Raw genomic sequence first — 22,658 nt, forward strand, 5'->3', positions numbered from 1 at the left:
TTGGAGTCTTGTTGCCTGGTTTTGCCAAAGGTTTTTGTATTTTAGTATTTTTTAAAACTACCTTTTAGTTTTATTGGTAAAATACCTTGAAATTCAAAACAATTGTAAAATTCTCCTATTTATTATTTACAGTCACAATTCAAAAGAACTTAAAATTGAGCCTATTTATGATTCCTTACAGGATTTCTGCTTTTTGCTTTCCACAAGAGCTGGAGGCCTAGGAATTAATTTAGCCTCTGCTGACACTGTTGTTATATTTGATTCTGATTGGAATCCACAAAATGATCTTCAGGCACAGGCTAGAGCTCATCGAATTGGGCAGAAGAAACAGGTATTATTTTTTTCCATTTATTTTACTTTTAAAGTTTCTTTTTTTTATGATCATCAGTGTTTGGAAGTGATTTTGGTTTATCCTCCTGGTCATATCATCGGAACACAGTCATGTTACTCTTTAACAGGTAAGGTACATAGGAACTCATTTTTCAAAATCACCTGTCAGTCTGGCAGAATTGAAGTAACCAAGCCAAAATAGGATTATGTACCCTCTTTAAATCATATTCTGTTTATAGCTGTAGAAAACCAATGTTTTTCATTCAAAACATAAACTTTAAAATGTCTTTATTTACTTTGACTATTAAAAGAGATTTGCTTAGTATATTGCTACCTTTGTGTTTACCTGTATTTTATCCATTTGCCTATAAGATTTTTTTACACAAAAAAAGCCATTCTCGTTACAGTTTTTGTACAGCTATCTGGCACTGTTGTAATAGGCCTTGAGAAAAAACATCTGTCATCATTCTGATGCCTTGGTCTTTGTATTTTAATTCACTCTACCTAGAATAGTGCTGCTCAAACTTCTCTAGAGTGGAGATATGAACAAGTAGCACAGAAAGACTTACCACATCTTACCACCTTTTTAAAATTTCATATTTTCTACTGAAAAATATGCCCATAATTTTAAACTGAGAAGATATTTTACCCAAATAATTCTCAAAACTGTCATCAGAAATACATTATTATTTCTGTAATTTTTTATACTCTGGAACAATGTTGCATACCCCTAAGTGAAAGCTTGTATTTATAGCAATGGTCCCATTTTACAACAGCTATTTTTAGCACCACCTTTTCCTTGAATTGGATACATGAATTTGAAAATAATTTGAATGTCCTAATATCAATTTAGGTTTAAAAGAGCCTCTTTTTAAAAAATACATATTTTAACCTATAGTACTACACGAGAATATAAAGAATAAATTTAAGAGTTGGGGAAATAAGAGCAAGACTCTTTCTCCATAGAAAGTACAAAGGAAGGAAAGAGCAGGGGTATATTGGTGCATAAGAGAGTAAAAATTAGTATTAAAATTAGATAACAACATTTATTTGCACATTATAAAGAGAGGCAAATCTTGAAGTACGGATAATAACATACCAGGATAAATTTTAGACTGTCAAAGAGTAGATGATCAGGAAATAAGATAATCTCACAAATGAGCTGGGCCTAATCTATATGTGAATAGTCAAAAGAGCCCTGTTTTATGAATGAGATGGGGGATAGTGGTTAATTGCACTAAACAGACACTTCCTATATTGAAATCCTCAACACCTGGCTGGATTCACATTCCATTTATATTACTTAAAGACTACTTAAAGGGCACCACATTTTCTAATAGATGATAGAAAATAGAGGATATATTAGAAGAACCAGTTAGATATCATAGAAAGTTACATGGTAGACCTCTGGGAATAATATCTGAATAAGCTCACAAAATAATGGTAACATAGATTTCTTATTGTTATGTTACAAAACTTAAAAAAATAAATGTGATATAAATATGAATATACTTTAAAATATAATACATTTATTTAATACATTATCATTTAATTTAAAATATATAAATGTGCATATATATATATTTTTTTATTAATGGTTATTGAGATACATTTTTTATTCTTTCATTATGGATGTACTATAGTAAGAATCCTGTGCTTCATGTACCTGGCTGGTTTTTCTTTGTTTTTTAAGTTTTTATTTAAATTCCAGTTTTCATACAGTACAATACTAGTTTCAGGTGTACAATATAGTGCTTCAGCACTTCCATACAACACCTGGTGCTCATGACAACAAATGCACTCCTTAATCCCCATCACCTATTTAACACCCCCCCCCCTCCTTCCCCCACCTCCTCAAGTTAACCATCAGTTTGTTCTGTATAGGTAAGAGGCTGTTTCTTGGTTGGCTTCTCTTTTTCTCTTTTTTCCTCTATCATCATTTGTTTAGTTTTTTCAAATTCCACATGAGTGAAATTATGCATGTACCTGCTGTTTTACTAGTATTTGGTTTTAAATCTGACACAAAGGTATTTCATATCTATTTTTAAATATTTACATGCAATGACTACAAAATGAGTGTAGATGAGTAATCCAGATGAGTTTTATTGGTGACACCAATACTAAACACATTTGGAAATGATAGCTTTGACAGAGATTAAATAAAAAGATACTCAGTTATCTGCTTTATGGAATAGTTGCAATGCTGAAAAATTGTATATATTATAACTTCATTAAAACTCTTCTTGTTTACATTAAAATAGAATTCGAAATTTGATTCCAAATAATTTAAAAAGTTTTAAAAAATCATTTGTAAGACTTGGGATAGTTTGTCTTTGTGCCTCAATATCCATTTTAATGCAGAATGTCTAGTGTCCTAGGTCCCTATGCTCTATAAGTGCTCGTAAGCTCACCTAATTAATGATTACAAAAACTAAAATTTTCAAAATATCCCTATATGGTGGTACTGTTTGATATGGAACTGCTGACCTTGAGAAATAGGGCCAAATTTCTACACATCAGTTTTTGTCTATTTTAGAAAGCATTGTTTATGGCAGGGTTTCATCATTACCCTGGGGGGATGGCGAACCATCCCCCCAGGGTAATGATTCTGTGGAGTATGAAACGTTAATCAGAATTAAGGGAACCTAGTGTAAATTATCATATATTTTCTACTTTTTCTCCCTTTTTTCTCAGCTAAAAGATAATTTAAAAATTACTGTCATTGCTTTTAGAAAATAAAATAAGCCAATAAAATCTCGTAACCAAAATGTAACAAGGACAACCTCAAAATCATCTTCAAATTGAAGAAATTTAGCTTTTATATATATATTGGTATATATTTTTTAATTTTTATTTTGACCTATTAAAATTTCATGTAGCATGAGCTTCCCGCTCTATACAGTATTTGGGTATTTCAGATTAGCAAAACAGAGCCTTCTTACTACATTTTATGTTTTATCATATGTATCTTCACAGGTGAATATTTATCGTCTGGTTACAAAGGGATCAGTTGAAGAGGATATACTTGAAAGGGCCAAAAAGAAGATGGTTTTAGATCATCTTGTGATTCAGAGAATGGACACGACGGGGAAGACAGTACTACATACAGGTTCTGCTCCCTCAAGGTAGTTCATTGTTTTTTAAGATTTTTTTATTTGAGAGAGAGAGAACATGAACCAGGGGCAGTGAGGGAAAAGTAGAGGGAGAGGGCGAAGCAGCCTTCCTGCTGAGCAGAGCCTGACGAGGGCTCTATCCCAGGACCCTCGGATCACGGTCGGAGCCGGAGGCAGATTGCTTACCTGCCTGAGCTACCCAGGTGCCCTGGTAGTTATTTTAATATTTTTAAAAAAATAATTTTAGAATGCTTCTACAATCATTCTCCTGAAGTATTACATACTATAAATAGATCTTTGAAGCACCATATTTAGTATTGTAATTTTTTTAATTTTTTAAAGCACCAGAGTAATTTCTAGTCAGAGGCATACGTTCAGTGCTGAATTCACGACTCAAGTTTTATAAGTCTTGGGAGAAGTTCCTTTAACTTCCAGGTTTCAAGTTCTTTACTTTTAAAATAAGCGAACTAATAATTCACCTGTCTGACTCTGTCATATAGCTTAGTTATATAAAGTTGACTGTATCAATAGTGAATAAAACAGCAATGTAAATATTAAATTGTTAACTGTTAGTATTAAGCATTTTTGTTTTTCTTGATTTAGTTCCACTCCTTTCAATAAAGAGGAATTATCAGCCATTTTAAAGTTTGGTGCTGAAGAACTTTTTAAGGAACCTGAAGGAGAAGAACAAGAGCCCCAGGTAAAAAAAAAAAAATTGCCTCAAAATGTGCCATTTCTGTAGACTTTTAAGTATAAGGTATATTTACTTCAAAATATATTAAAGTATACTTAAAGATTTTTTTCTAATTATAGGAAATGGATATAGATGAAATCTTGAAGAGAGCTGAAACTCATGAAAATGAACCAGGCCCTTTAACTGTAGGAGATGAATTGCTTTCCCAGTTCAAGGTAGATTTCCTTTCTTTTTATTTTTTTTCCTTAAAATTATTAAAATTGAAAGGGATTGATTTTTTTTGTCATTTCATGTTTTATTAATGTCTTTAAGCACAATCCACATAATTTATTAACATTTTTGTCTTAAAATTTGCTATAGTCTATGAAAATTTTTCTCCCTTATTCTGACAAACCAGTAGCAACTTGTTTTGAAAAGGACCAAATCATTTATGAATAGGTACTTTTAGTGGAATGAGGACAGCTGTTATTCTGATTAGCATCTAAAAAAGTGCTTGGCAAATAGCACATCCTCAAATATATGGGTAAATTAATGAACATTATCTCTTATGTAGATAGTTATGATGGAAGGCTTTTAATGTTTGTTGGAGCAATTTTTGACAAAGGATTAAATTAAGCATTATCTCACCTAAGAAAACTCAAGTTAATCAGTTCATGTAAGCAATGAATGCCTATTAATTAGTACTTATAAATGAGGGCGAAAAGGTTGGAAGGAGTCCTAAAGCAACATAAGTCAGCCAGCTTCATGGAGTAAGTTGTATGTCAGTTGTTTCGTATAAAGAAGCAGGTTCCTCTGGCCATTTTCCACTGTTTGGTTTGTGTCATTTGTTCATCCAGCAAATGTTGATTGAGCCCCTCGAGTGTGCCATGCACAGGGACACAGCAGTGAATAAAAACTTCTGTAACTTTAATGAATCACTTTGGCTGCAATGCGGAGGATATAGTGTAATGGAGTAAGAATTAAAAGCAGGGAGATAAGTCAGACGACTGTTTAATCTTAAGGAAAAATTAAGGTTTCTGGAACTGGTACTTATTCTGAGTATGCTGTGATTAATTTTATATTAAGTTATACTATTTAGTTTTAATTTGACTAATTGGCAGTTTAAAAAAATGTCATTGATAAGGTAAGTAAATACAGATTGCTTTTATATCAGTGAGTTGATACTCCTATACTGCTGGCTTTAGGGCTTCCATCACATTTAAGTAATAAATATGGGGTTCCTGTGTGGCTTAGTTGGTGAAGCATCTGACTCTTGGTTTCATTTTAGGTCATAATCTCATGGGTCCAGGGGTTGAGCCACATGTAGGGCTCCACACTCAGCAGGGAGCCTGCTTGAAGATTCTCTCCCTCTACCCCGCCCCCCTTGCACATACACATACATTGTCAAATAAATAAATCTTTAAGGTAAATAAACAACTAAATAATAGACATGAGAGAATGAATACCATTTGCAGTCTTATTCCTTACACAGGATAAGCATAGGTTTTTATCATCCAGTTTCTGTAATTAGCTTTAATGAATCCCTTCAGTGTACCAGAGTCATCATAATTCTTTAAATGTATTGTCTTATTTAATCTTCACAAAAGTTAGCTCTTTCTATCCTCTTTTTTAAGCAACGAAGAAGCTAGGAACCTAAGGACCCAGAGCTCTTTTTGTCTTGTCAGTAGCTCTAGTACTACTTTTTATGATTATAAAAATGAGAATATTGGGTTGTTCTACAACACTTTGTAGTTAATGGACTAGTGTGGTATTTTTGGCAGAAGATGATTTAACACGTTACTATAAATTATTTTGTTCTGTCAACTAATTTCCTTGAGCAGCAGGACAAAAGAGAATCATTCTTAGAAGTCTTTTGGTTTATTCTACTTTGACCAAATCCATAGTCATCATATTCATTATCCTGAGGATATTTAACTTCTGTTGCCTTATTCTGAATATGTCACTTCTTGTCCCAAAAATGTAACTTAAGGATGAATTCTTCTTTAATACTCTGTTAAAATTCTGGAATTTAAGGTTGCCAACTTTTCAAATATGGATGAGGATGACATTGAGTTGGAACCAGAAAGAAATTCAAAGAATTGGGAGGAAATAATTCCAGAAGATCAAAGAAGACGATTAGAAGAGGAAGAAAGGCAAAAGGAACTTGAAGAAATTTATATGCTCCCGAGAATGAGAAACTGTGCAAAACAGGTGACCTTTTCATTTAAAAGATAGGTCTGTTGTTGTAAGGGTATTTATACTTGGACTGATTGGCTTTGTTTATAAGGTATACTGGTCTATGGTTTCCTATGGTTTCCTTCTTTTGTAATGTTTTCATCTAATTTAATAATTCTTGCCTCATAAAATCAATTGGAAAGTGTTTACTCCTGCTATTGGGAAGAGTTTGTATAGAATAGGTATTCTTCATTAAATGTTTGTTACTGTTTGTCAGGGAAACCATCTAGGCTTGGTGTTTTCTTTGTTAGAATTTTTAACTCTTAAAAAAAAAGTTAACTCTAATTTCTTTTATAAATAAAGAGCTATTCAGAATATTTCTTTTTTTGATTGAGTTTGGTAGTTTGTTTCTTTCAAGGAATTTGTCAGTTTTATCTAAGTTATTGAATTTATGAGCATAAAGTTATTAGTAATATCCCCCCAAAAAATCATCCCTGGTTTTGTTTATTTTTCTATTTCAAACTCATTGATTTGTATTCATTATTACCCCTTTTTTTTTTTTGCTTTGCTTTAATTTGCTCTACTTTTTTTTAGTGTCTTAAGATATATGCTTAAGACAATTGAATCAAGATCTTTCTTTTCTAATATTACTATCATTTAATGCTATGAGTTTCCCTCTAAGCACTACCTTTTTTGAATCTTGTAAATTTTGGTACCTGGTTGTGTTTTCATTTTCATTCATTTCAGAGTATATCCTAATTTGCCTTATGACATACTTTGACCCTTAGGTATTTTTTGTTGGTTTGTTTGTTTTTGTTGTTGTTGTTGTTGTTATGATGCGTGTTTAATTTCCAAATATTTGGTAGATATTCTAAGTGTCTTTGTTTTTGATTTCCAGTTCAATTCTATCATCATTAGAGAGCATACCTTTTGTGATACGAATTTTTAAAAACTTAACTGCTGTTTATTTTATAACCCAAATGAAGAACATAGAGGAGACTTTTAAATAATGGTAACAGTGCCGTCCCAGGCTACATCAGATCCTACAGCAAAAGGAAAGAAACTTTAATACTAGATTTTTTTGTTTGAATTAAGTTTTGTTTTTTAGAACATTGTGTTACAAGATTATTTGTGTTGATTACTGAGCTTTTTTGGTGCCTCCTTAAATTTTGAGTATGAGGCAAGTATGGCAATTGCTTAGTCATCCTTCCGCTATCCTTCCCCCAGGGTAGAGTTTTTTTGTTTTCTTTTTCTTTTCCTGCTACTGTATTATGTTTCCTCTGGGTGCTCTCAGTGCAGTAGAAAACTGTTCCTTTTCTCCAGGCCAGTATCTGGAAGGAAAGTTTTTTCTGATCTCCTGCCCTGATTCCAGTCTTCACTCATGAGCACCTGTTTTGCAGAGGAGTGTCTGAGAGAGGGTACAAGCTCTGTTCTCCATGTTTTTCATTTCCAGGGATCCTATGCTCTCATAGTTACCCAAACTCAGCCTTTAGCAAGTTCTAGCCAACTTCCTTTTGTCTGCGTATATGTTATTTGCTGTCTACCATTTTTGCTTTTCACAGGTGAGCCAGTGTTCAAGTTCTGTCTTTTCTTACAAGCTCTACTGTATCTTATATATTCTAGACTATTAGGTTGCCTAATGATTTTTTTTTATTTTATTTTTTTTAATCTTGTTTTTAAAGCTTTTTTTTTTTTAATTTTTATTTATTTATGATAGTCACAGAGAGAGAGAGAGAGAGGCAGAGACACAGGCAGAGGGAGAAGCAGGCTCCATGCACCGGGAGCCCGACGTGGGATTCGATCCCGGGTCTCCAGGATTGTGCCCTGGGCCAAAGGCAGGCGCCAAACCGCTGTGCCACCCAGGGATCCCTTGCCTAATGATTTTGATGTGTAAGAGAAGTTAGGGTTTTATAGATGAGATTTGTTATTAGGATCGTGGTGACATCCTATCATCTTTTTACATCATTGGCAGAAATGGAGCTAAATAATGTGTATTTGGTCTGAAAGTGACCATGTATGTAGTTTCTTGTTAGTGTTTATTTCTGGCCAGCCCCATAATGATTTCCTTTTATAGTACGTGGTAAGCACAGCACCATATTACTTCTTGTGAAAGGATGGGAGGAGGTTAGAATGAGTAAGAACTGAATACTACCTTTGACTTTCAGTTAGGTCTCAGCATATTAGGAGTTCAGAAAATGCACCATGAGTTTGGAAAAATTCCAGAGACTTACAGAAAGTGTTTTGATGTTTCTGTTAAGTAATGGGTGTTACAAATAAATATTGTTACTTTAATTTTCATTTAAAAGACATTTACCATTGAGATTATTTAATTCTTTGTTTATTATATTTGATTAATTGCTTGTCAATTTTTCTCATATTGTTACAAAAGGACAATTTTGGGGGCACCTGGTCGGCTCACTTGGTTAGGTGTTCAACTCTTGGTTTTTGCTCAGGTCATGATGGCAGGGGTTGTGAGATCGAGCATTGGACTCCTTGCTCAGTGGTGAATCTATTGGAGATTTTTCTTTCTCCCTCTCTTCATCTCACGTGCATTTTCTCTCTCTCTCTCTCTCTCTCTCTCTCTCTCTCTCTCTCTCAATAAATCTTTTTTTTTTTTTTCTCTCAATAAATCTTTAAAAAAAGAAAGGCAATTTTGTATTTTCCTTCTGACTTTTAAGATTGTTTTTAAAGATATTAGGGCCATTAATAACTCTTTGTCATTAACCTGCCATGTTTTTCTCTGTTTTTAATTTTATTTTTAATTGCTTTTAAATTTTATTTATAGAATTTTTTTTGATATCCAGACATTTGAATTTGTTAGTTCTCTCAGTCTTTTCTTTTGTAATGTTTTCTTTGCTCTTACAGTAGAAGCCTTCTGTAAGTCTAAGGTTAGATGCATTTTTGTTTTCCAATTCCAGATTAGTTTTAATGGAAGTGAAGGGAGGCGCAGTAGAAGTAGGAGATATTCTGGATCTGATAGTGACTCAATCTCAGAAAGGAAAAGGCCAAAGAAACGTGGAAGACCACGGACTATTCCTCGAGAGAATATCAAAGGATTTAGTGATGCAGAAATTCGGCGGTAAGATGACATAAGACTATTTTACTTCAACTTGCTTTTGTTAGGAGATGAAACTAAAATACACAAATCCCATAATTTTCAAAGATTAAGATGAGAGTTTTAGAGGAGGCAAATATATGATAATTGTGTAGGGATTGTATGGTTCTATTTTGGGGTGTTCATGATAGCTATGAAAAATAAGAGTTTGGTATCTAATCTCTGCATGTTATTTATTTATTGTTAGTCTGTTAGACTGCTAAAATTTTTTGGTTTTATTAATGAGGTTCAGAATAGTGGCCCTTCTGAATAATATATATTTTAGTACGTTAGATTTATTTATTAAAATTTCTCACTGCATTTATGAGTCCCGATATTACTGTTTTTATGTGGGAATACTTTAGTTCCATATTTTTCTAGTTTTTTAACACTGAGATTTGCTTTTTGAAAGAACAATGTTAAAAAGCATTTCTGATATGTCCAAATAGTAATTGAGGTAAGATAGTTATGTAGTATAAATTCTACTTTTCTTTCAAAGTATGTTTGTTTCTTTATACACATTTATAATAAGGGGAATGGGATAACAGCCTACTTTTGTTTATGTAATATTTTTGCTTATGAAATTTGTAAAAAGGTTTGCTCACTGTTGTATTTTGAGAGTCTGTTGTTTCTTTCAAGCCATTGTAACTCTTTTCTTTTAAATCATAGACCTGACCGATAAAGTTCTTCCTCATTCTTTCTACCAGAAAACTAAATACATTGTTAGATTTTATTAAGGGTACTTTAATGACCACCTGATTTGCTGGACTTTCTGTCTTTAGTTGAAGAACATTTCAACTTCTACTTTTCCTGGATATTTCCCCTCATCCATCAACCATTTGGGTAGCTTTGTTCTTAAGTAAAATTTTTATTTTCCACTGTTGGTATAATACCATACATCTGAATTAAAGCTATTATTCAGTAAACTTTTATCAATACTTGGAATGTTGAGGAGGTGTAGTATGATTGATTGATAATTCTGGATACACTTCCTGTGGTAGCCTTGAACTTGTCTTGTGAAAATAATAAAGTAATTTCTAAAATAAAATTTAGCTTCTATTGTTTTATTTATATTGGTTTCTGAACATCATCCTGGGTGTTAAAATATGTCTTGTTTTACTTAGTATATCTTAACGTTTTAACTTTTTTGTTTTTAACATAGTTTATTCATTTAACTTTTGCACTAACAACTGTTTTCTTATTTCTGCATGTTTATAAATCTATTTTTTAATGGATAGTGAAGCCCACATTTAAACCAAACAATTATTTTCTATTAGGTTTATCAAGAGTTACAAGAAATTTGGTGGCCCTCTGGAAAGGTAAATACATTTGTCTATAATTGCATAGAATTATAGAATGTGTGTTTCATGCTGTCAGCTTTATTTATATATACCACTATTCAGTTTAGCTACTTTGCTAAATTTGCCTTGAAAATCATTCACAAAGTTAGTCTGTAGAAAGCAGATTTCAAATAGACTTTTTTAAAGGATTTCATATTCATAATTCTTTCTAGGCTCTAAAATTTTACCTACAAATGAAGTTTCCTGTGAAATACACATGTCTGTAAAATATTCAGCATTTTTATAATTGTGCTTTTATCCGATCTTTTTCATCACAAACATAAAATAGCAGATTTATCCTTTAGAGAAGGTCAGTTGCTAACTTAGTCTTTTTTTTTTTTTTTTTAAGATTTTATTTATTTATTTATTCATGAGAGACATAGAGAGAGAGGCAGAGACATAGGAAGAGGAGGAAGCAGGCTCATCCCTGGGGAGCCTGATGCAGGACTCGTTCCCAGAACCCTGGGATCATGCCCTGAGTCAAAGGCAGATAGATACTCCCTGAGCCACCCAGGCATCCTGCTAATATAGTCTTTTGACTTAAAGACCAGTTATGTTTTCCCTTACTACGGAAGTTTTCTTAAGTTATCCTAATTATAGTTCCTTTTTATATAAACTATTAAAAAAGAAATTATCAGAAAAATTTGTTTTTAAGTTAATGATTAATTTCAATAATTGCTGATTTGAATATTCTTTGTCCTTTGTTGTGGCATACGCACTGAATATACAGTGTCAGAGACTCAAATTGGCTTAATTCTATTTTTTCCTCTCCAAAACTCCCTCTTAAAGTAATTTTGTTTTATTTTGAATATTTAGAATTACTATATTTATCGAAGAACATCCACATGTAACTGGACCTGTCCAGTTCATGCCTGTGTTGCTCAAGGGTCATCTGTATTACAATGCTTAATCATTTTTGAATTTAAGATTTAATCGGTTTTGAAAAGCTTTTATAGAATTCTTACACGATCTTCAAGTTTGAAGCATACCATTTGTTATATAATGAATTGGTTTACTTTATTTTTCTTGCTTATATAAATGAATTGTTTTCCTGGCAAATATTTTAACATTTTAAAAATTTCTTTTTATATGTCTTGTGCCATTTATGTGAACTAGAATTTGTACGGCATGTAGAGTGACTTGTAGAGCTTGAGGTAGAGTAAAACTTATTCTGTCTTAAATTACACCAGTTCATTGAATGTTTAACTGAAAATTATATCATTTCATTAACAGATTAGATGCAATTGCTCGGGATGCTGAATTAGTTGATAAGTCAGAAACAGACCTCAGACGACTAGGAGAATTGGTGCATAATGGTTGCATTAAAGCTTTAAAGGATAATTCTTCAGGAACAGAGCGAACAGGTAATAAAAATTAAAGTGAGAGTGATTTAAAGAGAGGTAAATGGAAGTTTCAAATAACTTTAACGAGTTATGTAGGTATTACATCTCAGTTACCTATTCGTCGCTTCTTAAAAGATGCTTTAAAAAATAAAGCAGGACTGTTTTTGGGAAATAAGAAATGGGTAACAGAGTTGTATTATAGAAAGCAAGGGAGTCTGTCTGGTATATTGTAGCTGGTTGATAACATTAGAAATTACTGTATTTTTAGTATAGATGGCTGGGAAAATGTAGTGTATACATGTGATACTGGCTTTGGGCATAGATACTTCATTAAGCTTATTTCGTAATTTACCTACCTAAATGAAAATATTTAGATAAGATTTAATAATCCTGAAAAAGATATACTAGGATACTTATTTAGAAGGTGACATTATTAATAGATTGATGTATCTTATGCAGTTGATAAAATGTTTATGGAAATGCTTTCTTTCTTTTTTTTTTTTTTTTTTTTTGAAATGCTTTCTAAGAGATGCTTTCTGTGAATCCACATCTGCTATATTATAATCACTGTAGTACATACTAAAAAATCTTCTAGTGAAGTATAAGGTTTCCCAGCAAGCACCACTCCTCAGTAATACAAACAAGTAATACTTACTAATACAGCTAAATAAGTAATGCATATTAATATAAGTAATAATATATCTTGCTTCGTATTTTATAGAATTGCATATTTCATACTTTTTTTTTTATCTTGAAAATGATTAAGGTGGTAGACTTGGAAAAGTAAAGGGTCCAACGTTCCGAATATCTGGAGTACAAGTGAATGCCAAGCTCGTCATCTCCCATGAAGAAGAATTAATACCATTGCACAAATCCATTCCTTCAGATCCAGAAGAAAGAAAGCAGTGAGTTGCTTAATTTATCCGTTGTAAAAACTTTTTATTCAATAAGTCGGATATGTATGTATGGTATAAAATGTATTATGTCATTGACTAGTTTGAATGAAATGTTTTTAAACAGAAAATAAAACATAGTATTTTTGAAGTTTCAATAATTCACATATGTTCTTCAAAATTAATTTTTAATATAGCAGTTCTAAACTTCTCAGTGGTTATTAACTTTGATACAGGTATACTATCCCATGCCACACAAAGGCAGCTCATTTTGATATAGACTGGGGCAAAGAAGATGATTCCAATTTGTTAATTGGTATCTACGAATATGGATATGGAAGCTGGGAAATGATTAAAATGGATCCTGACCTCAGTTTAACACACAAGGTACCTATATATTTCTTGTTTCTGTTGACTACTGATACTGAATTAGATTTTTGCTTCTAAATTATTTTAGAAATAAACTTGATTGGGATGCATGGGTGGTGGCTAAGCGACTGAGCATCTGCCTTTGGCCCAGGATGTGATCGCGGGGTCCTGGGATGAGTCCCCGCATCAGGCTCCCCACAGGGAGCCTGCTTCTCCCTCTGCCTGTGTCTCTGCCTCTCTCTCTGTTTCTCTCATGAATAAATAAATAAAATCTTAAAAAAAAAAAAAAAGAAAGAAAGAAACAAACTCGATAGGAACCCAAGGCTCTAGCTGTATGACCACGGTGTCCTGGTTTTCATGAGAGGGTTAATTTAAATGATCTTTGAGATTTTGCTTTACTTCTGAAATTATGTCTTTCCTATTAAGGTATAGGTGTATTTTTCTTCCTAGTACTAGGTTTAAAGTAAAATTCTCATTCTGTCATATTACTCAAGAGCAAAAACTATTTTGATTTTTTTTTTTTTTGTTACTATCAAACAATGTTTAAGGGTTTTAGTCTTTTGATACTACCACAGTAGCTAAAATCATTTCTTTGCTTAGACTAGAAAACACTGGAAACATTGCCTTATTATCGTTTAAGTTATCTTTTTATATTTTGCTACTTCACAGAGGAGAGGAACCTTTTGATATTGGTACTATGTCATTTGCTATGTTATGAAGCCAAACTTGAGTAGTTGAAATTTCCACTGTAAAAATTTCTTCATGGTGCATACTTTGGGTCACCTAAATAGCTGATAGATTGTTTTTGAGGAATTTTTGTATACTTTGTGGTTAGATACACTGTTAAATGAGAGAGGAAAGAAATCTAAGAATATTAGATGTTTAATAACACTGGATGCTAAATACACGTATATTTGAAAGAAATTTTTAACCTCATACTTTGTATTATTACCTGATTGGAGGGATTTTTTTTCGTGTATTTATTTAGAACTCATCCCAGGGAAACGAAATCTTTGCTGTGGTTATAGGTATAAAAAAAATGTATTTTGCGTTCTTAGTTGTTTATTCCTACAAATTTTAACGATTGTAACTTGCCAGTAAATTTTACATTATTTCTTTAAATGAGTAAGCATTTTTTTTTTTTAGGCAATAGGTTTCTCGTATTATTTATTAAAGACAACTAGAAAAAAATAATTTCTTTTCAGATTCTTCCAGATGATCCTGATAAAAAACCACAAGCAAAGCAGTTGCAGACACGTGCAGACTACCTCATCAAATTACTTAGTAGAGATCTTGCAAAAAAAGAAGCTCAGAGACTTTCTGGTGCAGTAAGTTAAGATTTAGATGCTTAAGAGCAATTTACTTTTTAGTACGATTAATTTGGTTTACAGTAAGTTAAGATTTAGATGCTTAAGAGCAATTTACTTTTCAGTAAGATTAATGTGGTTTACTGATAGCCCTAGATATCTGCGGCTAATATGACCTTATAAGTATATTTTTCTGTAATTTGGTAGCTTTAATTGCAAATGCTGATACTTTGCTTTAAGTTATCTCTGCATTCCTGTTAAAACTGGCAAGTCTTATCTTTCAGAAGTTGATCCTGTTTTGTTTTGTTTTTTTTCCTAGTGTTTGGATAGGTACTAGGGGCAGTTTGCTTAGAGTGGTGTACTTTTAAGAGCTCAAGCCTCTATTATTTTATATGGTGGTCTTGGAAAGACAGCATTAAAGATCACTGAGCTTATTTATGAGACGGGTACAAAAAAGTAGGAAAAATACACTGAAGGAGAGGTGATTAGACACTAATAGCCTTCACCATTTGCATTATAACCACAACGTCCATAAATACCTATGTACCAATAAAAATATTTTTCTTTTTTTAATAAAAATGTCTCTGATGCTATCTCTGGTGGGATCAAATTTAGTTGAAGATAATACTAATTTAGGAAGCTGAAAAACCTTCCTTCTATTTCTTTCAACTTCCATTTTTTCTCTAATTTTTAAAGGAATCATTAATTATAGTTAATATATCTTATTCATATTACTATGCATTTGATTTAATATTATTAAGTTATGTCACTCTTGTTGACTTCCTAAGATTGGTGTAGCTCATTACCATTAGACTAAGGATTGGGTAGGAATATGTGTTCTTTTAACTTTTTAGATTTAGTATTTTAAGAAATTTTTTTTTACTTAATCTGTGGAGTTGTTTAGAATAAAAATAATTATTTTCAGGGAGGGTCAAAGAGGAGAAAAGCAAGAGCTAAGAAGAATAAAGCAATGAAGTCTATAAAAGTGAAAGAAGAAATGAAGAGTGATTCTTCACCCCTGCCTTCAGAGAAGTCCGATGAAGATGATGATAAGGTAAGAACGTGTTTTAGAAAAACAGACTTTTATATTAGAAAGAGACATAGCATGTTTTAGTATACGTGACATTTAAAATTTGAACTAAGACCTGAAATTCTACTTTTTAGGTACTGAAGTTCCTTTTTTATAAAGCTCATTACATAGTCTCCTCTAACAGGATAGCACTAAGAGGGATAGAGCAAAGGACCTTCCTTTTCAAACATTTGCCATTTTTTAAAATGAGATTCTGTTTCCTTTAATTTTATTTTGAATTTCAAATGGGGTTGGCTTACTTTAGTTTTTATAGGAAGGTGAACATTGCATGTATCATTATTAATGGGATTCTGGGTTATTTCTTTCTGAATCCACATACATGCAATCCATAGTCTTGCAAAGAAAAGGAATTAGTCTTTGTCAAGATTTGGTTAGTAATACATTGGCCATACTTGCACTTTTCAGGATGAGATCACTTCTGTGAAACATCCAAATAAAAAAATTAAAACAGAAAGAGACAGTGAAGAAAGACCTGAGCCAGATGTTTTTATAAAGAAGGAATCAGAAGAAAAGAGGGAAGCAAAAGAAAAAGAGAATAAAAGAGAACTTAAAAGGGAGATAAAAGAAAAAGAGGATAAGAAAGATATAAAAGAAAAAGATTTTAAAGAGAAAAGAGAAAACAAAGTAAAAGAAGCTATACAGAAAGAAAAAGACATAAAGGAAGAAAAGGTATGCAAATCATAATGTAAAACTTAGAAAGTGTCACAATCAGCCTATTTACATTTTAGGAAAATAAATTGCCTATCAGCTCAAATTAGCCTAAATAACTAAGTTCTTTAAGAATACATGTGGATATCTAGAAAAGGAGAAAAATAGGTTTGAATCTTTTTTTTTTTTTTTTTTTTTAATGCTTTACCTATAGGGTAATAGTACAGAGTAGAATTATTTTTGGTTTCCTAGGAAGATTAAACAGAGTATGAAATGAGAACAAACAATAATAGAAAGTGAGACATTGTTTTCTGCAAGTGTTATTTTGCCTTTGTTTTTGTTGGATTTTTGTTTTTATTTTCTCTCTTTCTTTAGTTGAACGAATCCAAGTCTGAGAGCAAGGAAAGATCCAAGAAATCTTCAGTGTCAGATGCTCCAGTTCATATCACTGCAAGTGGTGAACCAGTTCCCATATCTGAAGAATCTGAAGAGCTAGATCAGAAGACATTCAGCATTGTAAGTAGTAGACTTGCTGGTTATTAATAAGAATTCATATAACATTTTATTTTAATTGGCAATTTTATCTTTTGGAGCTTTCAATTTAGAAATGTATTTGAATTGGGTAGTACTACAGTTCAGATTTATAAAGGCAATAGATTTAAATTTTAAAAGTTATTTTAAAATTAGAATTAACTTTGAAAAACTTTTTAATAAATTAAAGACTTTAAAGAGAGGCATTTAGAGAATCCTTGGAGCAAACTTTTTTCCCTTCAGCTTTAGAATTTTAAACTTCTCAGATTCTGAACCTTTTATCTATGTAATAGTGCTTCTTATCTACAGTGAAGGACTAGTTTCTTTTTTTCCCCCAATCTTTTATAGACCAGTATTCTTAGAAAGTATAATAAAAACAAATGAAAACATTTCTTTTTCTTTTTAAACATTTCATTAGAAAAGTGAAAATGAGAGGGAAAAAAAAGGCAAAATGTAAAGCTCCAATGTTATATTACTAGATTCAGTAGATAAAAAATTGCACTGTCAAAATGATACAAAGTTTTCTAAAATTTCTGTACTTCTTCCCTCTTTTGGACTAATACAGACAGGTTCATAGACCACTTTGAGTAACACAGGTCTAAAAACAGTGGTTTTACATGCTGTCATGTTTTTTGTTCATCAAAGTCAGGGAGTATCTATCTTGGCCTTTTCCCAAATGAATTATTTACTGGATACAGTCAGGAGCCCAGAATAGTTTCACCTGCGAAATTAATTTTGATACACATTTTGAGGAAACCTTTATAGTGAGGTTGCAGTGTGGGGAAATAATTATGTATAGTAATTGAATGTACTGCCTCTAGAGCCAGAGTGCTGCTGTTAGGAAATTAAATATGATCAGATGGTTGATACATGGGAAGTTTTCAGGTAGTTCTTTGCTCAAAAAATTGATAGTGGTTGTAGTGGATGTTATTATTGAATATAGACATGCCAGCAGATTGATTGATAAAGGACTAAAAAAAATCCAGATATAGAGCAAAATCAGGAAGGAGTAACAATGTTAAAGAAAAAGCCTGTATGATACAAGACAGGTACATATTATCCTTGAATAAGAGATACATTATTATTGGTAGCACCTAAAGGAACAACGTACAGTCTGGGTCTTACATATGCAGTTAGAATGTGCACAAATGTAGATCTACATTCATATAAGAATTTTCCTCTTTGGGCTGCCTGGGTGAGCTCAGTCAGTTAAGCATCTTACTCTGGATTTGGCTCAGGTCATGATCTCAGGGTCATTAGATGGAGCCCCTCTGTCAGGTCTCAGCATGGAGTCTGCTTCAGATCATCACACTTCCCCTCTGTGCCTCCCACCCCCACCCCTGTGCTCAGGAGTGTATGACTGCTAGCTTACTCTCAAAAAAATAAACAGAATCTTTAAAAAAAAAAAAGGGGGGGGGTACATTTCTTCTTTAGGATCTCTAGACTCTGAATCATTTGTGCCGTTTGGGTGTCATCTTGTCAGTTTTATTGCTAGTAATAAATACTGTACTTGAAAGATGGAACTTCTCACTTCTAAAACCATGTTTTTATTTTACCTCTGAAACCATTATAAATGCCCAGGTTACCTTCTTGTCCCATTTCTTTTGTACCCTAACTAGAGAATGTTGATCAATGAACCCATTTATTTGTTCCTTTAATTCCATGGCATGCCCTAATACAGCTTCAAATATTTTTCATGCTCTTTGAGTTTAATAGTTCCTATGACAGTTTTTTTTTCCCCCTCCTAATTTTTGGCTTTTTATATCCCTTCAATCCCTAAGAATATTGGAGACAGTCAGAATTAAGTTACTTTTGTTCCTGTCTTCCATCTTACTTATTTGAACCTTTCTCTGGACTTTTCATTTTTATCTCGGGTTCCTTCCCATCTTTTTAAGGTTAACCTTCTGTTTTTGACCAAGTTCTTAATCTAGCATTTCTATCCATTTTCTGTTGATTTTTTTTTTTTTAACCCTCTCTATTGGGTGGGAATAGGGAGGTGGTGGTGAGCTTTTGCTCTTCTGAAGTGAAAACTGAAGTTTTTTGAAGTGCTTCCTTTACTCTCCCTGTTCATTACTGAGTTAGGTGAAATTGTACCTTTGTACCTCTTGCCACCTTTTTTTGCCCAATTTCCTCCTTAGCCTTCTGACTTGTTCATATAACAGCTGAAATGGAAAATTTCCTGTTGTGCCCAATGCATGAATTTCTTCTCCATTAACCTTCATGATTGATCCTAAAAATCTCTTGTATTATGGAGATGAAGAATGAAATAATTTTAAACATGGACTCTGGAACCAGACTTTCTGAGCTTGCATGATTAGAATTTTATTGCTATATAAATTTTACTTGGAAATAGCTCTGATTATTAATTCAGAGGCCTTTTCTTGGTCATTTTCCTTTACATCTTTTGCCTAATTTGACACCTCTTGATTTTCTTTGTGTCTTACTGATTTGTCTCCTAAATGTCATTCAAAATTTAACAGTCAAGAAAAAGAGTACAACATTTGAGGTCAGACCTGGGTTTGACAGATGTCATTTCACCCTAAGCTTTAGTTTCTTCAATAAAATAGTGTTGCAAAGGTCTACCATCAGAATCAAACGAGGTGTCTTTACACAGCACATAGCTTCTGATATCTAATAAGTGCTTTATAGATATTTATCATTGTTCCAATTCCCAACTTTAGCCTTGGCTTAGCATAGATATTAGTCATGAATTCCTCTTTTTTTCTTTATTGCTATCAGTCAATGAGTAAATCGTATTGGCTCTATCATACTGCATCAAGCTACAGCCGTCTCTGCCCTTGATTATTTCAGTAGCTTCATAGCTGTTTCTCATGGCTCCCACTCTTGAACTTATACCCCTTTCATTCCTCAGTGCGTACTCTACATGGCAACCAGAGTAATAATGACTGTTACAGAGAGAAGAAACTCATCTCCTCTTATTTTTTTGCTTCAAACTTTTGAATGGCTTTCCCTCACTCAGGATGAAAGATTCATAATAACAGGATAAAAGATACTGCATCTCATTTATTAACTCTTATCATCTCTTGCTTTGTATTTCCCTCATTTAGTAGACTCCAGCCACACTGGCATTTATACTATTCCTTTGAACATACAAGAACTTGTTGTTCTTTCCTCTATTCAAAATAGCTTACTCTCCTTCATTATCTTTAGGTGTATGCTCAAACATTACTCTTCTCTGAAATCTTATATGAAGTAGAAAGTTCTCTACTTTTTCTTTATTTTTCTTTATCACAGTTGTTACCATCCAACACACTGCATCCTGTTTATTTATTGCCTGCTTTCTCCTACTAGAGTGCAGGTTCCACAAAGAAAAGTTCTCTTTTATTTACTGCTCTATTTCCTGGGTCTGGGACAATGCTTAGAACATGGTATGCACTCAAATTACGTATGCTGAATGAATCCTTTTCTATCAGAATATAAACTACCAAAATTGAACAAGAAACAGGACATGTAGAGAACAGGTAGGAGTAATGCTAATAATTAGAAAGAGGGGATGCCTGGGTGGCTCAGCGGTTTAGCTCCTGCCTTCGGCCCAGGGTGTGATCCTGGAGTCCCGGAATCAAGTTCCACATTGGGCTCCCTGCGTGGAGCCTGCTCCTCTCTCTGCCTGTGTGTCTCTGCTCTCTCTCTCTCTCTCTCTCTCTCTCTCTCTCTCTCTCTCTGTCTTTCATGAATAAATAAATAAAATCTTTTAAAAATAAAATAAAAATTAGAAAGGAAAAGAGTTTGCTTTTTTTTTAAAAAAAGACATCAGGCCTGGCTGAGTTCTAATTTTAACTAAAAAAAACATGTAATTCTAATGTTATTTAAATTATTTCTGACAAAAGATGGATAACTTCTAAGTGATTTGGACAAATAGGTAAATAAAATAGAATAAAATACTCAATTCCACACATACATAGACACTTAATTTAGTAAGTGTGGCCCTTAAATAAGAATGGCCCTTCTACAGCAGCAGTGTAAGGATTTCTTTTTAAAATGTAATGGCGTTGGATCAGCTAAATATATTGTCTGTAGTTGATCCATCTTTAACTTTCCAGGAACTATCCCAATTTTGCTGCTTGAGAATTTAATTATTGTTCATTTTAAATTTGTTTTGCATTTGTATATATAAGTAAAGTTTATGTATAGTTTGCTTTTTTAGTAATATTTTTATTTTAGTTTTGGTTAAAAATTACTTTTATTGCACTTACTAAACTTTAACTGAATCATACAGTTTTTTTGATATATCATTCTTTTATTAGCATATCAGTGATAACATGGGCCAAGGAAAAGGTTGGTTCTTATCAAGCATCTCCAATTCCCTGACCAGTCAAAATATAAGAGTAAAATTTCGTTAGCAGCTTTGTTTGATCCCAAAGATTTAGAAGAGTAGACATTTATCCTTATAGCTATATTGTTTTTAATAGCTTTGCCAGCATATTTTATGGAGATTCTTATTTTTTTTTATATTATATTCTTTATTAGAATGGATCTCTAGGGGCAGCCCCAGTGGCACAGCAGTTTGGCGCTGCCTGCAGCCCAGGGTGTGATCCTGGAGACCCAGGATCGAGTCTCACGTTGGGCTCCCTGCGTGGAGCCTGCTTCTCCTTCTGCCCCTCTCTCTCTCTCTCTCTCTCTCTCTCTCTGTTTCTCTCTGAATAAATAAATAAAATCTTTAAAAAAAAATGGATCTCTAGGATATTATGTTTTGAGACATTTTATTTCTTAACATTCTGTGTTTAAGGCTGCATAATGATGTGTTACAGGGTAAAAAGTAACTATTTTTACAGAAGGTAAGTAAATCCAAAGCTTTTACATACACAAAGATCTAATTTAAGTGATAATGGAAAACCTTACTTTCTGAAGAAAATATGAGGGAAAAAAAACCCTGATGTTTAAGAGCTGTGAGGTAAGCTTTAATGCTAATTTTAGCATCAAACAGTGCTATATTTACTCATATAAGATACCATTGAAGTAGATCTTTCTTGAATTCTTCTTTTTAACACATGTTATTTTCCCTTTTAAAGTGTAAGGAAAGAATGAGGCCTGTCAAAGCAGCTTTGAAACAACTTGATAGGCCTGAAAAAGGCCTTTCAGAAAGAGAACAACTGGAGCATACTAGACAGTGTTTAATAAAAATTGGAGACCATATCACAGAATGTCTAAAAGAGTATACAAATCCTGAACAAATCAAGCAGTGGAGAAAGTAAGTAATGTACTTTACAGGAAATGTTAAATTTATAATTATGTAGCCATCTTTTTGTGTCTTACATTTCAATTTTTCTTATTCTGATTGTTTTCATTTTTTCCTTTAACTTTAAATCTTTTTATTAGTGAACAGTTGCTTAATTATACATCATGATAAACCACTGGAGTCACCTCTGCCTTTAAATACAAAACGGTGGAGGGGTACCTGGGTGGCGCAATTGGTTAAGCATCTGACTTCAGCTCAGGTCATTGTTGCCAGAATTCTGGGATTGAGCCCTGCGTTGGGCTCAGAGCTCAGTTTGAGTCTCCCTGTCCCTCCCCCTCTCCCTTTGCCTCTCTACCCGCCAGTGCTCACGTGTGTGCTTGTGCTCTCTCCAAAAAATAAAATCTTAAAAAAAAAAAAAAGAAAGGAAACTGTTTCACTAGAATTCAGATTGCATTTGATTTTTAGAAATCTCTACTTCACCAAATTCTTCTTAGTAATATCTTTAGAATTTGTAGTACCAGACACAAAAATGTATTATCATGTAAATTTAGCAGT

General features: G+C 32.8%; 1 protein-coding gene across 4 annotated transcripts in view; it reads left to right on the plus strand.

Moving 5' to 3' along the window:
- CHD1 (chromodomain helicase DNA binding protein 1) overlaps positions 1 to 22,658 on the plus strand; it is a 73,699-nt gene that overhangs the window by 43,329 nt on the left and 7,712 nt on the right. For 2 of the 4 annotated variants that reach the window (XM_072736689.1, XM_072736691.1), the window contains exons 19-33: positions 182 to 331; positions 3,307 to 3,455; positions 4,047 to 4,143; positions 4,257 to 4,352; positions 6,151 to 6,327; positions 9,210 to 9,370; positions 10,663 to 10,704; positions 11,959 to 12,089; positions 12,835 to 12,973; positions 13,198 to 13,348; positions 14,536 to 14,658; positions 15,563 to 15,691; positions 16,133 to 16,396; positions 16,751 to 16,891; positions 21,937 to 22,115. In XM_072736689.1, the coding sequence (XP_072592790.1) occupies positions 182 to 331; positions 3,307 to 3,455; positions 4,047 to 4,143; positions 4,257 to 4,352; positions 6,151 to 6,327; positions 9,210 to 9,370; positions 10,663 to 10,704; positions 11,959 to 12,089; positions 12,835 to 12,973; positions 13,198 to 13,348; positions 14,536 to 14,658; positions 15,563 to 15,691; positions 16,133 to 16,396; positions 16,751 to 16,891; positions 21,937 to 22,115 (2,129 nt within the window). The remainder of the gene's footprint in view (positions 1 to 181; positions 332 to 3,306; positions 3,456 to 4,046; positions 4,144 to 4,256; positions 4,353 to 6,150; positions 6,328 to 9,209; positions 9,371 to 10,662; positions 10,705 to 11,958; positions 12,090 to 12,834; positions 12,974 to 13,197; positions 13,349 to 14,535; positions 14,659 to 15,562; positions 15,692 to 16,132; positions 16,397 to 16,750; positions 16,892 to 21,936; positions 22,116 to 22,658) is intronic. The other 2 variants (XM_072736692.1, XM_072736693.1) reach the window with 1 other exon arrangement.

This window comes from Vulpes vulpes, chromosome 14, assembly GCF_048418805.1.
Source record: "Vulpes vulpes isolate BD-2025 chromosome 14, VulVul3, whole genome shotgun sequence".
In the NCBI taxonomy this organism is placed as follows: domain Eukaryota; kingdom Metazoa; phylum Chordata; class Mammalia; order Carnivora; family Canidae; genus Vulpes; species Vulpes vulpes.